This window comes from Macaca fascicularis, chromosome 10 (assembly GCF_037993035.2).
Source record: "Macaca fascicularis isolate 582-1 chromosome 10, T2T-MFA8v1.1".
NCBI classification, from domain to species: domain Eukaryota; kingdom Metazoa; phylum Chordata; class Mammalia; order Primates; family Cercopithecidae; genus Macaca; species Macaca fascicularis.
Window position 1 is genome coordinate 70,857,784 of NC_088384.1, and position 17,695 is coordinate 70,875,478.

General features: G+C 40.1%; 1 protein-coding gene across 13 annotated transcripts in view; it reads left to right on the forward strand.

Annotated features, from left to right (window-relative positions):
• The window catches only part of KIF16B (kinesin family member 16B), a 314,911-nt gene that overhangs the window by 136,782 nt on the left and 160,434 nt on the right, over positions 1-17,695 (forward strand). For all 13 annotated transcript variants that reach the window (XM_074004743.1, XM_074004741.1, XM_074004744.1 and 10 more), the window contains 3 exons: positions 12,216-12,335; positions 13,186-13,237; positions 14,993-15,130. In XM_074004743.1, coding sequence (XP_073860844.1) covers positions 12,216-12,335; positions 13,186-13,237; positions 14,993-15,130 — 310 coding nt within the window. The remainder of the gene's footprint in view (positions 1-12,215; positions 12,336-13,185; positions 13,238-14,992; positions 15,131-17,695) is intronic.

The following is a 17,695-nucleotide window of genomic DNA, read 5'->3' on the forward strand; positions in this document are numbered from 1 at the left end:
GTTATCATTTTGAGGTGAGAACACCTAGCATCCACTCTCTCAGCATTTTTCAAGAATACAATATATCATCATTAAGTATAGTCACCATGCGGTACGGTAGATCTCTTGAACTTGTTCCTTCTATATCACTGTAAATATGCATTCTTTGACCAACATTTTCCCAACCCTCCCCTACAACCCCTCCAGCTTCTGGTAACCACATCTCAATTTATCTAAGTTCACTTTAGATGTTTGCACAGTGATGAAATTACCCAGTGACGTATTTCTCAGAATGCATCCCTGTCATTAAGCGATGCCGGACTGTATATCTGTAGTCTTTAATGTAATATGGATGGATCTTTACGTATAATACAGATGTAGACTTAGATCTAAAGACAGAGACATATATATAAAATATAAGAGGGTGCCTGCTTTACTCACTGATATATCCCTAATGTAGACTAGCACCTGTCAAGTAGCAGATGGTCGTTAGGTGTCAGTTGAATGAATCACAGAAGAAGGTAGCTGGCAAATGAAGGAGTTAGGTCGCAGTACTTGCCCTTTTGAGCATTCTCAAAGTGCACCCAGCAGGATAGAGGTGTCATTTGGAGGATACAGAAAATTATGCCCAACCCTGGATGTAAAATTCCTGAGAGTTTAAAAAAATGCCTGGATCCTGGTCCTGAGATGCTCATTCAGAGGATCTGGTGCGGGCGCAAGCCTGATATTTTTTTGATATTTTGACATTTCAAAAATTACCAATTTTTTGAAAGCTCCTTGGTCTAGCAGGAGAAACAAGCAATGCGTGAATGTAAAGTCACTGATCTGTGTTTGACGGAGATCCATGCGATTAGGCCTGATAACTGTGGAGTGCAGAGGAAGGGGTCACAGTAGACCTGAGTAGGCTCTAAATGACTCCTGGGGAAGGGGAAATACTTGTAACTGGGAATCAGAGGGTTATCTTAGGAGGACATTATTACTAGAGCCCAGGCTGGAAGATGAAGATGAGCATGACGTATTCCTGTGGGTGAGAAACAAGAACAGGCCAGCTTTACAAGACCAAAGTATAAGGCCAATATCAGATTGATACTTTCTGGGCTACAGCATCCCACTTAAAGTAATCCTTTCCCTTAACTGTTTTACCTGTGTTAATGTTTGTATTATATAGAAAATGCCCTTGTAGAATCTTCTGACGAACCATCCTGAATATTTTGGGTTTCCATTTAGGTTAAATATACTAAAGTACTTGTGATCAGAAGATGCTGCTCTACTTAAAAAGTCTAGTTAAATATTAATGTGAGGAAATTTGCTCTTGCATATTTTCACACGTAATTTCTTTAATTGGTTTTATGCATTTTGCATAATTTAAATACCGACATCTGGATGATTTGCTCAGCCAGCGGAGAGGACTGTTTCATCAGAAAGATCTACACAGCATCTTCTCTGAACTGTGTGCCAACACTTAGCTATTTGGCATTTAAATAAAGAACGATGTTTCTGCAATGGGAAGTGTAGTGGAAATTGAACTGCCCCAAGAGTTTCTATTCATTAAAAGGGCAGTATTAATTATATTTACTGTTTAGGGGCTGACTGCCAGTAAGGCCAGGACATCTAGGTTTGTTGGTGCCGTGGTGTGGTGGTAGCCAGACCCTTCTCTTCCTAATTCTGCCCTGGTGAGTCCTGTGACTCTTCCACATTGGTTCTAAATGTGTGCCTGTGTGTGTGTGCGTACGTGTGTGTGTTTTAACCATAGGTATTGTGATATGGCTTGTTTTAAAGTCATGGAAAAAGCAAGGCTTTTGTATTTTTAGTTCATTTTCAGTGACATATTAGGTGCCTGTCTGATGTGATGCTAGGTACAGATTTTGGGGACAGTTATTAAATTATTTATGATGATAGTTTATTAGAATTAAATGTTAACATTTTAACAAAATTCCCATATTTGCTTCTGGCTTATTCTGGCCATATTAACTATTGTTTTGAGTTTTAAGGGCTGCTTTTGACTGGCAAGGAGCATTAAAAATGGGATTGATAAGAGACAGTCTTGGCCTTGGATATTGTTTTTAATAGTTTGGCTCTCACTGACCCCATCCTGACCTCTCCTTCTCTGGGCTTGACATCTTGGCTTGGACCTATTCTTTGCTTTCTGCAGGGGCAGACAGAAAATAAACTAATGTATGAGAAATTTTGATCACTTTAAGTGCTGTAAAGACAGTAAGCCAGGTGGAATGACAGAGTGTGTCTGGGGTTGGGGGTGGAGTTACTTGCATAGAGAATAAGCTTTGTCTGAGCAGGGACCTTGTTCATCTCTGATATGGTTTGGCTGTGTCTCCACCCAAATCTCATCTTGAATTCCCACATATTATGGGAGGGACTTGGTGGGAGGTAATTGAGTCACGGGGGCAGGTCTTTTCTCTGCTGTTCTCGTGATAGTGAATAAGTCTCACAAGATCTGATGGTATTATAAGGTGGAGTTTCCCTGCACAAGCTCTCCCTTTGCCTGCTGCCATCCATGTAAGATGTGACTTGCTCCTCCTTGCCTTCCTCCATGATTGTGAGGGCTCCCCAGCCACGTGGAACTGTAAGTCCATTCAAACCTCTTTCTTCCCAGTCTTTGGCATGTCTTTGTCAGCAGTGCAAAAATGGACTAATACAGTCTCACTCACTGGTATCTCTGGTCCCGAATAGAACAGACTGACAAGAAAGGGCAAGCCATGGAGATTTAGGGGAGAATTTTCCAGGCAGACTAAACAGCACACGGAGAAGCCTTGCAGTGGGAATGAGGAGGCCACTGTGACTGTCAGGTAGAAAGTGGAGGGGAGTTGAGGTTGGAGAGGTGGGCAGGGGCAAGATTAAGTGAGATATGGTGACCATTTTATTCCAAACGCATGGGAACCCATTGTAGTGTTTTATGCATGGTCTCTTGATATTTTGAAAAGGTGGCTCTGCTGCCATATGGAGAGTAGATGATAGGGTGGCAAGAGAAGCAAAAAGACTAATTGGGGGATATCAGAGACTCAGGCAGGCTGTGGAGGTTACTGGGACCAGGGCAGTAACAGTGGAGATGGAAAGTTGTGGATGATTCAGACCATATCATGGAGGTAGAGCTCTGTGAAGTCTGAGTCAAAGGTGACTTCTAGGCTGACCCACTTGATTCTTCTTTTTCCCAAGCTGTGGATTGTGAACTCTGCCTTCCCACCTGAACCTCCTCCTTCCTGGAGCTTAGTTCTGACAAAGGCTGATCCCCAGTGGATTTCCATTTGTTAACGTTCACAGACCTCTCTTTCCCTTCTCGTTTTTGTTTTTGTTTTATTTTTGTTTGTTTTTAAATCTGATTGTGATTCATAGATCATAATTAATAGAGCCCTTACCTGAAGGGTTACATATTACTATCAACTTTGCAGGGACATAGAACATGTTACTGGCCTACCAATATTGTTTTTATTCACGTCGTCACTCTCTGGGAACACAGCAAAAATAAAAAAGTCATTTCCTGGAGGAGGATGAAGGAGATTCTTAATGTCTTTTCATCATAACTTGCTTAGGTTGTGTGGATCAAAGGAGGAGAAAGCCAGGATAGTGGTTGAGGCAGTTGACAGAGCTTCACTGACTTCCTAGTAATCTTGGTGGCTGTTTCTACTTTGTTAGATGGACATGATTCTTCCTATGTGGAAAAGAGAATACAATAGACCCCCGCTTCTCTGCAGAGGATATACTCCAAGCCCTCCAGTGGTTGCCTGACATTGCAAACAATATGAACCCTATATACACTGTTTTCCCTATATGTATATACCTATGGTAAAGTTTAATTTATAAATTAGACACAGTAAGAGATGAACAATAGTAATAGAGCAATGATAACATTATACTGTAATAAAAGTTATGTTAATAGTCTCTCTCTCAAAATAGCTTACTGCACTGTACTCACCTATGTTTGGACCACAGTTGACATTGGGTAACTGAAACCAGGGAAAGCAAAACTTCAGATACAAGGGGGCCTACTGTATGAGAAACAGTAGCTTCTGGATGAATGCCAGCTTGTTGCTTACTTTCAGGGTTTCAGAGCTAATTGGTTTTTGTTGATAGTGACTTTTTTTTTTTTTTTGAAACGGAGTCTTGCTTTGTCACCCAGGCTGGAGTGCAGTGGCACAATCTTGGCTCACTTCAACTTCCTCCTCCTAGGTTCAAGTGATTCTCCTGCCTCAGCCTCTCCAGTAGCTGGGACTACAGGCGCACACCACCACACCTGGCTTTTTTTTTTTTTTTTTTTTGTATTTTTAGTAGATAGTGGTTTTACCACGTTTTCCAGGCTATCCTTGAACTCCTGACCTCAAGTGATCTGCCCATCTCAGCCTCCCAAAGTACTGGGATTACAGGCATGAGCCACCACGCCCAGCTGATAATGACTTTTAGCATTTGTACGTTATTAAAAACATGTAAGTTACTAGACACCACTTGCTAGTCAAATTTGTGAGTGATTTTTAACACATAAATAATATCTTCTTACTGAGTTCCCCGGAAAGTATTACAAGGAAACATAAGCATATTTTTTGCCTAGCAATAAAAATCTTTTGACATCTATCAGTTTTTCTTGAATCTCCAGTTTCCATATTTCTCATTAAGAGGAATAAAACAGTTGAGGAGAATGTCTTTACTTAAGGTCCATCAACCCAAACTGTTAGTCACATAGAATCCACATACCTCTCCAGTGACTCTCAAGTTGTCACTTCCATTCTAATCCCATCCCCCTTTTTACTCTGTTCTTATTCACCCTATACATGCTGCCAGATTCATCTGATGAAGTATCAACCAATTCCTATTTTCAAAATTGTCAGTGCCTTCCCAGTTCTGAATCAGATAATGACTCATCTGCCTGGCTTTCCAGACCATTTTTGCAGGTTTACCAGATAAACTGGATGTCCGATTGTTCCTTGTGTATACAATCGGTCCTCCATATGTGCAGGTTCTGCATCCATGGATTTTACCAACCACAGATTGAAAATATTAGAAAAAAATTGAGAAAACGCTATATTATTGCTGATATGTATTATGTTGTTAGACTTATGATGGTTCTGCCTGTACTGAACATGTACAGACTTTTTTCTTGTCATTATTCCCTAAACAATACAGTATAATAACTATTTACATCACACTTACATTGTATTTGGTATGACAAGTAATCTAGGGATGATTTAAAGTATCCAGAAGCATATGCATAGGTTATGTGCAAGTAGTACGCCATTTTACATGAGAGACTTGAGCATCCTTGGATTTGGTATCCTCAGGAGTCCAGGAACCAGTCCCCCATGGATATCGGGGGATGACTGTGTGCCCATGTTTTTAGCCTTTGTATCTTTGCTCAAGAAATCCCCTAAAACCTGGAGTACCGCTTGTTTTCATCCTTCCTTTTTGTAGCCTTTTAATGCTATTCTTGTCTTCAATGTTAAAAAACCAGTTGGTGATTCCATCACAGATTTCAAGGAAATGAAGAAATAATAAAAAGCATAACAAACATACAAGCCTGCAGCAGCAGTGCTACTGTGAAGTCACTAAGAGGAAGCATGTGAGAAAAGATCATGAGTGGCTGCTGGGGAAAAGGAAAGATTGTGAAGGGGATATTCCTAAACCTGCACCTGAGAAGCTGAATCAGTGATGATCCCAAAATTCCCCCCACTGTACCCTCAAATCGGAGGAACAGAATTGATTTTCCTATTGTTACTGAGGAGTAATAGCGATGGCCAGTGGTGGTAACTGGAATGAAGTGAGAGCTGAGCTGACTCTCTCTTGTAAGTGAAGTCCTGGGGAAACTCGAGGGCGTCCTGCCCTTTCCCTCCCCCTGGGAAGAGGACCCCTTCCCAATCATTAGGGAGCCCAGGAAGAGAGGGCTGGGACTCAAACAAAGCTTGCGGTGCCTCAGGTGAGATCTCCTGGCCCTCTGTCACTCCATGTCGCTAGAGAAAAGTGGGTAGACTGCAGACTATTCAGTCAACTAGAAATGTCACAGATACGGCCAGGCAAGTGTCGAGGGGTTTCCTATCCTGTGTTAGAGCACATGGAATATTTGCACAGATACACCTAAGCATATACAAGATGAAAAAAAAGTAGAACAATTTTATAAACATAACTATAGCTATGGGTGTTTTGGACAGATGGGCAGATGGGCAGGTAGAGAACAAGAAAGAAGAGAAATATAGCCTGCAAAAGATAAAAGATCCCAATATAGATGAAAACACACTTCACGGGAGAGAAGGGAATTCCTCAGAATTGTTTCATTCTGTGGAACAAATGAATTGAGAAACATGAATTCAATAAACAAAGCAAGATACAAAGCAAGATGATAATAAAAAGCAAACTGAGATGAAAAAAGAAAGATTGTAGAATAAAGAAAGCCTCTGAGGCCCAACACAACATCATTGCAGGACTAATACATAATATTAGAAAATATCAAGGAAAAGAATAGACGCCACTGGAAATCAGATTACTAAGAGAATAAAGGCTTGTTAGGCCCATTGAACATAAATGGAGTGATCAAGATAGTAAAGCAATCAGAAGGTGAAAGAAATAGAAGACAAAGACCAGTGTAATGTAAGGACAATTGGTATTCTTAGAGTGTCAACAAATGAAATAGAAAATGGAAAATAAGACAAGCTTTGTGAAATGAAAAATAAGTAGATGAAAGAACTGAGTCTGCAGATCAGAAGAATGTATTGTGTTCCAGGAAAATATAGAGTAGAACTTGTTCAGCACTGAGATCTATCCCAATTAAGCCATTGAATTTCAAGGATAAAGATGAAACTCTTTAAATATCCAGACCTAAAACCAAATTGTCTGCTGTGGACTAAAAGTCAGACTAGCTTAATTTTTTTAGAGTAGCATTCAGTTTTTGAAAAGGGTGGAGCCATGTCTTTAACCTTCTGAGGAAAGAAAGTACTGTACTGCCCAACATGCACCATGTGGCCGCCCCATATCGACACAGCTACCATGTCATTCAGATGCCAAGGCAAGAAGCAACGTTCTCAAACTGGTACAGACTCAGGTAATGGTGCTTAAAACTGAAACACTTATGAAAAATGTGTATGCAGTGTGAATATGTTTCATAACCTCTTGGCTCACAAGGGTATTTTAGGAAATACCTCTTGTGTTAATAATAAAGAAACATGGTTGAAATAGTTTCTTTTCATTCTGTTAAATTTAAATAAAATCACATACAACTTTTTTAAATTAAAAAGTAGTTTTACTAGAGGATAATTTTATTTTTTATCGACATCTTTCTGGCTATCTGACTTCCTCCCCATCCTCATACTCACACTGGACGTATGCTGTAAGCCCTGATTGTCCCCAGTCCCCAGCCCCCAGACATCTGCTGTGTTTGTAGTCAGGTTTGCAGAAATTATGTGCACTTTATGATGTGAGTCCACTACAAAATTCTACTCGCTGGTGAAATATATAATTCTCTGTTGCATAAATTTTCACAAAAAGATTCTGACGTTTCATTCTTGTCTGTTCAGAAAAAAAAAAAAAAAGAAAGAAATGCCACTTAGAAGTCACTCCCTATAGTACCAAATAATCAGCACTTAGTGGGTGACTACTGTGTGCCTGCTGCAGCTGTCTTCACCTAACATACTCTGTGAAGACAAATAGTTCTTATTCCTAAAGAGATCTTAATTTACATGGGACAGACACACTGTCAAACTTTTCCCAGTTTTTTCCAAGTACGAGCTAGATCCCAGGTAGTCTTTCTAAGAGAAAAAAAAAAAAATAGATTTTTGTTGTTGGGAAGTTTTTGTATTGTTTTCACTTACCTATTCAAGAAAGTTGTGGAGTTTTGTAAGGCAAGTGCTGGGCACTGAGGATGTGGTTGTGATTAAAAGAGCTGGACTCCCTGCTTACTCTCATAAACCATTATAGTGGTTACAGGGGCCTTGCACATTGACCCGAGTCCTCCTCTGGTCTTCCCACGGGATCTGGGCAGCCCTGCCTGCAATCACCAGAGCCACCGGAAGGGGCAGAAGTGATTCTGTGACTGTCCCAGCAAAGGGCATGTGTTTTAAATTCAGATGGATTTCACCTGAATAGATGCCTGGAGGTTGAAGAAAAACGTATGGAGCATATCATTTGTAAATGTTGTGAACATGATGCTTAAAATAAACTGATGCTATGTTTTGACAGTTTTAGTCAGTTTATGGGTTTTTTTTTTTTTTTTTTAATCCAAATAAGCATGGTTGCCGAAATCTTTGTTTCAATGTAAAATATATACAAGTATACATATTTTACCTTGATTTCTTTGGGATTCTGTGTCTGGAGTTGGGGGAGGGTGGCCCACTCTTCTATGTTAAGTATTCCATCTTATCCAAGAGGTGTTTCATAAATTATGTATAACAGTAGATGCCACTCAATAAATATTTTATACGTGATAGATATTTTTGTCTGAAATTACTTTTTCACTTGAGCAATGATTTAAACCCTCGTTTCCAGTTTTATGAGGTGACACTTTTATAATATCATGTAGTTGAATGCAGCTTGAATGTCATAGAGCTTTAGGGCAGCATTAATCATAAATTCATCCTTCCCCACTTGCAATCCTGGAAAACTTTCTCTTAATTCAGATTTTACCCACTATATGGAAGTGTATGTGAGTGTGTGTGTGTGTGTGTGTGTCTGTGTGTGTGTGTGTACATGCTGGGGATGGGTGGGAACAAGTAAAACTTTTGACCTAATGGCTCTGAAACTATGAATTTCCAGTGCCTTTCAAGGTCTTATTTCAAGCAAAAACAAAGTGTTTCTCAATGGTTAATAAAAGAAAGAATATTAAACTAAACTGGGATGTAGTCCAAAGTAATTTCTCTAGTTTGAGTGGGAGCTATTAAAGTTTAAAATATTGCATTTTGGGGAGTAGGGGGGTCATTGTCCACTTTTGTGCAGAAAGAAAATACACATGCCTCTGGACTTGTGAGAATGGTCACTTTCCTTTTCATGTGGACCTAGAGGCCTGTAATAATTCATTGCCATGGGGCTACTGACTGTGTGTGCAGTTTGGTCACAGTTCAGAGCTACCAGACCTTCCCATGAGGACATCATTTTATGAAATAGAGCTGTGTGATTAAATTCTCCTCTGTAATATATGTCTTTAAAAAAATCACATCTCATTTCTGCTCGAATTTCACGGTCAGGAGGAAAAAGCGTGAATTCTGCTAATATCCGAGAGGTAGGAGTAGGGGTTGGCTTATGAAGAGTGCTCAGTTTAGCTGAGATTTGCATGTTCCTTGCTATAGTAAATCAATGTTACTGAAGTCTCCAGCCTCAAAGCCTGAGGTTCTGAGCCATGGAATGGGAGGTTGGCTGATAAGAGGAGTAATTGAAGAACAATGACATGCTTCATTTCCTTTTCTTGAATCTAAGTTATGCATTGGTCATTTTCTCTGCGTATCTATTTAATGGTTGTTAAATTAAATTGCTTTCTTTCACATTGTGATTTTTATGTTTTTTTTTTTTTAAGCCATCCTTTTTCTTTTTTTTTTTTGGCTACTTCATTTCACTGCCCTCTCGCATGACTTCAGGTCTTCAGTGTGCATTTGAAACTTAAATATCTGCAGAGGCCTGAGAGACTTCTCTCTCTTCGCCCTGCCCCAGAAACCTCTCAGGAGTTCCCTTGTCTACAGGGTTTGAGTTTTGCTTTGATGGTCTTACACTAGCTTGAGAAATTCTGAATCCATCACCTAGCAAATGGTAGACTTTGTAGGTTGTTTTAATGCTTAAATGACACAGAGTACATTTATTGATTCCAGGATTGTAAGGAATAGTGTTTATGTTTATTGCAGTGCTGGGTGTTGGAGTGTTGGAGTTACCGAGATGTGTCTTGGTCACTGCGTCTGACTGTAGGAGTCGGGGAGGGAAGGAGATTCTCCAGGAGCATCTCTGACCAGGATCCCCAGTTAGTAGTTGGACCTGGCTTTACTGTTGCTCGTACAGTCATGGGGCATAATATCATGCTCTTGTACATGATTTAGTCTGAACCTGGTTCAGCCCAACCTCAAGACTGCAACTTTTACCTTCAACCTTCTGGAATTTGTCTGCTTTCTACTTCAGACTTCCCCAGAAGCTTGGCTTTAGAGGTCTTTTGTCTGGGGTCAGATGGGTCTGATGTTAAGATAGGGCCTCCCATTCTCTTCCTGAGGGTTGCCTCTGACCTTCCCTTTGCATTCCACTGAACTCCGTGCATGTACTCATTCATTCAGCTGGCAAATATTAATTGATGTGTGGGACATGAAATTAGGTACTGCATTACATTCTAGCGAGAGGACAGGTAATAAACTTTATATATTATATATATTATATGTATATGTAAAATATAAATAAAATACTTTACATATATGTATAGATAAAATACTTGCCATTCCCAAGGAGAGAAATCACCATGAGGAACATTGGTGGTTGCTATTTTGTATGGGGTGATGGGGAGGGTGGCTTTTGAGCAGAGACCTGAAGGAAGGAAGGGACCATGTTACGTATGTATCTAGGGCGATGTTTCTCAAATGTCTGGAGACAGTTTTGGTTGTCAGAACGTCGGATGTGTTGGTAGCATCTATTGGGTGGAGGCAAGGGTGCTACAAAATATCCTACTGTGCGTAAGAATGAAGAATTACCTGGTCTGAAATGACAGCTGTGCCACAGTCTTACTGTGCCACAGCCCTACTGTAGGGGAAGAGAAGGATAGCAATGACAGAGGAAACAGCAACCACAAAGGCAGAAGGAACCACAGTGAGTGCATCCTGGAGATGGGGCAGGCTGGCAAGTTTGAAGAGCAGCAGGGTGCCTGTATCCCTGGGGAGGAGTGAGCAAGAGGGAGAGCTGCAGGAGAGGAGAGCGAGTGAGCACGGGATGAGATCAGGTAGAATTTGGTAGAACATCACAAAGACTTTAGCTTTTGTCTCACTGAAATGGGAGGCTATTTAAAGTACCTGAGGAGAAGAGTGACCTGCCCTGATGGCCTTCTGGCTGCTGAGTTGAGTGTGTATCACGGGACACATGAGTGGTGACCTGGATTATTGCAGTAACCCAGGTGAAAGACGATGGTTTGGGTCAGAGGCACGTGCTGCAGGTGGTTTGATGTTACCAGATTCTGGGCATATTTTGAAGGTAGAGTTAACACTACATACGTAGAGTTTAGAGAAAGAAAGGGGCAAAGTGTAAGCGTGGTATTTGGGCCAAACAGGAAAGGTTGGTATTTACTGAGATAGGATAGTCTGCAGGTTTGGGAGGCAGACAGAATCAAGGTTTTTGTTTTGTTTTTAAATGTGTTAAATTTGTGCTGCCTGTTTGACGTCTCCATAGATAAACTGAGTTGGGTTGGTATATACACACACACACACACACAGACATATATGGTATACTCATATATACGGTATGTATATGAGTATAGGACTTAAGGGAGACATCTGTCCTGAAGATGCAATTTGAGAGTCATCAGCATATTGATGGCAGGTAAAGTCAAGAGACAGAAGGAGACCATCAAGAGAGTCAGCGTCGGTAAAGAAGAGTCCCAAAGACAATAGCCTTCATAGAGCAAGTTCGAGAGAGAGTGAGAGGGAAGGAACTGAAGAACTGTAGGTATAGGGAAATTTTTGGAGGTAGTTTTCTCTAAAAGGCACAGAGAAGTTGATGGTAGCTAGAAGGAGAGGCACGGCCGAAAGACGTGGTGAGGGTTGGGGATGGGAGGTGAATAGCAGATTCATATTAATATAGAGCAGGGAATGATCAAGTGGATAGGAGAAGTTGATGGCACAGAAGGCAGAGGGCCAGGTTCTTGTGGTGCAGGGTAACTAATGCACAGGAAGCCTTCTTCTCAGGACCATGCACAGTTCAGCCATGGTAAGTGGAGAGAAAACCATCAACTAAGGCGACATCTTGATATTAAATGACATAAAGGCTCTGAAGAGTGAGAAAGTTTACTTTGTAGTTTGGATGTTCCTAGAACCTTTCTGAAGGAAGATTTGCTTTGAAGAGGTTGTATATCAGGCAATGAGTTTAATTCATTTTATATTGTGCTTTTTATATGTTCCAAGTTCACTTTGCTTACTACCTGCCAGGATTTCAACACAAAGTTTAAGGTCCATTTTTCTTGCAGTTTTTTAGATGAGAAATAAAATGTTGCCCATTCTGACAATCTGAAGAACACCTAATATGAAGTTCTCTTTTCCCAAAGTAACCTTTTCTTTTTCTTTTCCTCTTAATTTCAGGAACAAACTCTAGCCCTCAGGAAAGAAGGGATTGGAGTTGTTTTGGATTCTGAACTGCCTCATTTAATTGGCATCGATGATGACCTTTTGAGTACTGGAATCATCTTATATCATTTAAAGGTAGAAACTGATTAAGTGGAACATTCTAATTTTGTTTCCAGTTTCTCCATTAGACACTAACTAGGTTTATTATAATATTCTATGGTCATGAACACAACTAAATTAAATTAAAGAATATATGACAAATCCTTGAGCCCTTTGGGGATTTTCAGCAGCTCATTGGGATTTGGTATTTAAAGTTCCCTTGTTATCTAAAGTTAAATGATGAGCCATTGGTTTGCCTTCTATTCTGTGGGATTAGCAAGAGGAAGGTAAGGAACAAAAAGGCACACAGACTGAAGGAGAGAAGTTGCTAACAGCTGGGGGGATTTTGTTGTATGTACAGTTTCCTGGTCTCTGGTGGTAATTATGAAATTGTGCTTCTCACCTGCATTATTGGGCTTGGTTCCAAGCAGGCAGTTCATCTTGGGAGTACAGAATTCCGCATCAGTATTAATGGGTGCCTCTGTGACCTTGACCTTAGTGCCCTCTCTGACCCATAACTTACAATGAGAAAGCTACTGCATTTGTGTTTTGCAGAGTTGCATAAACTATATCTTTAGACACAAAGAATATCTTGGCCACTGGAGAACCTCCCAGAAAGGATCAGGAACATCAGTGATATTCCTGTCATGAGCAAAGTGTTGACGCTGCCAAAGCAGGGCCTCACCATTGCTGTACATTAAACCTTTCCAGACAACTGGAGCTTTTTTACAGAGCTGTGGGGAGCTCTCGTTCCGTTGAAGCTGTGGCCTGCCAGGGTGTTGTTCATCCCATTGGTCACTATGTTGTTTGGGCTTAAGTGAAACATGAAGAAACAAGCTATTCCTTCTCTTCTTACTAATACATTTTGCTTGGCTTTTCTTCCCAGGAAGGTCAGACCTATGTTGGTAGAGAAGATGCTTCCACGGAGCAAGATATTGGTGAGCATATTTGTCAGTGATCTCTTCCCAATGATTTTTTTTAAGGTTGTGTTCAAGGAAGAACCTTTTTGAATGACTGACATTGAAGTAATTATAGAAAATTAAATTATTTTTCAAGTACAGTGTTGGTCAGTATGTATGTGTGTGTGTGTGTATATGTGTGTGTGTGTGTGTATATATACGTGTGTATATATATATATTTCTGTAATTTAGAATACAACTCAAATGAATAATGCAGAACAACTAATTTGGTGAATACAATGGGCCAATAAACCCTTTCCCCCACCCTACATTCCATACCTTGTCAGGTCTTTGAGGAACACAGTTACTTAAATCACTCTACATTGTCTCACGATGGAACAATGATTGATGGAAATATACCAACAGACACAGATAAAAGATATAGGTCTTTTGAAGAGTAGGGTTGTAGACACTTGGCTTCACAAAGATGACAACAGAAAGTAGGAGAAAATGCAGCATACACACATGTGGAAGCATGGCTTTTTGGGTTTCCTGAAAGTCTTCACAGGACTCACAGATAATCAGTGACTTAGCCTACACAGATGAGGTCCTTCCAGGCTTTAGGAGGATAACTTAGGCAATTGGTGGTGTTGGTGGTGGGTGTGTATATGTGTGTGGCAAGGTAGGGATTGGCAGGGGAAGAATTATGTTGTCTCAACTGCTTTTAGAATTGCTGGCAACAAACCTGCTTTCTCGCCAAGTATAAGCTATTAATCGAGCCAATCCTAGCATGTTCCTACGTGTATTAGGTTGGTGCAACAGTAACGGCAAAAACCGCAATTCCTTTTGCACCAACCTGATATTTACAATTTATCGTGAGACTGAGAGAGATAAAAACCATTTTCTAGAAGTCCCCAGATTCACCTATTTTTGAGTAGAATTAGGCATCAGGCCTCTTCTTCTAATTGTTAAGTTGTGTGTTTGATCTTTGGGGTAGCTATAAATGATGGTAAGTGGTAAGAACACACGTTTTCTGTGATCACAGATCAGTAGTACAATTTTGTGGATCCAGTGGAAACTAGTTGGCTTGTACTCCCAAGGTGCTAGCCAAGATCTGTGCCTAAAATCATGTAGGCTTATTTGACAGATGATCATATCTGTGTTTGACCGTTCTTCAAACAAGAATCCAGGAGAGTTATACATGAATAGATAAACTTCAGCAGCTGCATGCCCTGAGAGGTCTCAGAATTGACACAGGCTTAGGCAACAGGCGTCTCAGTATGGCTTCTGAAGACCTCTTGGGCTTTTCAAGATTCATGTCATGCCAAGTTCACCTTGGGTTTCTGCTCCTGGAGTGCAGTGCCTGTTAGTGCAGAGGTCTCAGTAAGTCCTTGACCCATGGAGCACTTTTGCTTCTATTTTCTGTGGCCTCTGGGTGGCTGATGGAGGAAATTTATTCAGTATCAAACAGGGCAACTCCATGGTATTCAGTTAAAACAAGTTACTCAACTGTTTTCTCCCCAAAGATGAAATGAGTTAACATCCCAGAACTGATTTTCTTACACAGGTAATGTCCAGACCCCTTGAAGAACATTCTAAGGATCTTCCAGTCCTATCAGTGAATGTCATGAGCTCCTGAAGTTCGGTTTTTTCACTAAACATAAATGTTCACTTCATGATACTTATGTGGAGTATCAAAAGGAAAATAAATAAATTGATAGATAAATTGTTGGGAATCATTGCAGTAGATACAAAAGGGGGAAAAATTCTTTCTACTTTGTTTTTCCACTTTAGTTCTTCATGGCCTTGACCTGGAGAGTGAGCATTGCATCTTTGAAAATATCGGGGGGACAGTGACTCTGATACCCTTGAGTGGGTCCCAGTGCTCTGTGAATGGTGTTCAGATCATGGAAGCCACACATCTAAATCAAGGTATCTCATTTTAATTTTCAGAGATCTTTGTATATATTGTTGTGAGAAAACAAGTTAGCTAGGCAATGGGGGAACATGTGCCTCTTAGAATTAATTGCTGATTAGGTATAAAAAGGGTGAGACTGCTTCAATAGGCTGTTCCTCTTCTGTTTGGCGGGAGGACTTTTTTATAATACCCATTGTCTTATTTAATTAAATGTGAACAATTATCTGAAAAGTTGTTCTTACGGAAATAAGACATTAAAGGAATTTTTTAAGTTAAAAAGTACCCCTCAAATGCAAAACCTTAACACAATGGTTTCTTTTAATAATTTTATTTCTATTATTTATATTCATCTTAATAGTTATAATTGTAACATACATAGAGGATTTGGTATCATGTCTATTTTTTTGTTTTGAAAATAATTTGAATATCATAGAAAAGTTGCAAGAATAGTACCAAGAACTTTTTAATTTCAAAATTATTGGAAAGTAAATAGTGTCCTGCCATCCTTAAATACTTCATTGTGTATTTCCTTTAAACACTAACATCTACATTAGGACACTAACACTGATACATTTCTACCATTGGATCCTCAGACCTCATTCAAGTCGTGCCATTTGTCCCAACAGTGTTCCTTGTGGGTCCCATATTTAATCCTATTCCTGTCTGGCATTTGGTTGTTACCTCTCTCTATTCTCTTTCAGTCCTGAACTTTTCCTTGACCTTTCCTAGACTTTGATGACTTTGGCAGTTTTGAAAACAGTAGGTCAGAGATGTTGTAGAATGTCCCTCTACATAAGTGTAGGATTCACCTGTTGATATGTTTTGGCCCTGTGTCCCCACCCAGATCTCATGTTGAATTGTAATTCCCAGTATTGGAGGAGGGACCTGGTGGGAGGTGATTGGATCATGGGGGTGGATTTCCCCCATGCTGTTCTCTTGATAGTGAGTGAGTTCTTGTGAGATCTGATGATTTAAAAGTGTGCGGCGCTTCCCCCCGACCCCCTCTCCTGTTGCCATGAGAAGACATGCCTTGCTTCCCCTTTGCCTTCTGCCATGACTGTAAGTTTCCTGAGGCCTCCCAGTCATGCTTCCTGGTAAGCCTGTGGAACTGGAAATCAATTAAACCTCTTTTCTCCATAAATTACGCAGTCTCAAGTAGTTCTTTATAGAAGTGTGAGAATGGACTATGTCCCCTTATGATTAGACTAATATGCATCTTTGGCAGGAATATCAGAGAAATGATGCTGTTTTTCTCATATCTCATTATACAGTTTCCATTTGTCCCATGACTGATGATGTTCACTTTGATCACTCAACTAAGGTGCAGCTGCCAGGCCTCCCCAGTGGGGAGTTACTCTTTTCTTCTTTGTTATTAGTAAGTGTGTGGGAAAGTACTTTGAGATTGAAGGTACTTTGATATTGTAAATTTTCCATTCCATTATGGAATATTACCACTTTCACCCACTGGTTTTAGAATGCATCCTTTTTTTTTTTTTTTTTTTTGGCTGAATTAATTGTTATTCTGATGGTTGTTGCCAAATTGTGATTTTAAAAAAAATTCGTCATTCTTTCTACACTTATTAGTTGGATTTTCATTGTAAGAACTTTCTCTTCTTGCCATTTATCTATTTAAAGGGTCACACAGCTTGCAATTTTATTTACTAGGTTTTGGTCTGTTTTTTGTCATTATTTATTTCAATATAAAGTTGTCCTAGATTTGGCCACTGTTTCTTCAAGCTGGCTCTCATGTCCTTTCACTTGTCCTCATTGTTCTGTAAGCACTTCATTACTTTCTGACACAAGATATTCCAGACTCATCTTGTACTTTCCTCAAGCTAACCAATTCTCCAAGGAGCCCTGGTTCCTTTTGGTACAGAATGATATTTAGCAACCAGGTGTGTTCATTGCTACTGGAGTGTCACTGCTTCCATATCCTTTCTGTGAACAGAGCTAGGAAAATGTGTGTGTGTTTGTGTTTGTGTACAACTTTTACAACTGTACTTCTATATCTATTTATATTGGTAGTTTGAAATATCTGTATTTCAGTATCTATATTGCTAAGGAGGAGTTTATACCAATACACCAATACTTCTAATCCCAACCCAATACCATAGGGTTAATTATAGTTTTCTCACTTATTCCTAGCTCCTTTTTCTGACAGTGATGAACCTGGCTTCCATTATGTAAACCATATACTGTTATTCTGCCCTCCTCCTCACACTGGGACCCTCCTCTTCTTGCTCAGACCACGAGCATGGCTATGCTTGGCTATCACGGCCCTCACCCTTCCATAGTGCAGAAACTTTTCTCAGCCCATGCCATTTGCCTCCACTCTCATGCTGATGCCTACTTTGCTCTTGCCTGCCTAATAGTTTTTGGGATGAACTATGTAAGAATGAGGGAAAGAAAGACATTGGCATGTTTAGGCCCCTTTTTGTATGTCATATGTTATACATAGTCTTTATAATTACAGTTTTTAATGGTTGCGCACTATATAATTGAGTCTGTTGTGACGTAGGAATTGGAGAGATGGGGGCTGGAAAGCATGTAGTTTATTTTGGGTTAGCCAAGTTTGTAAG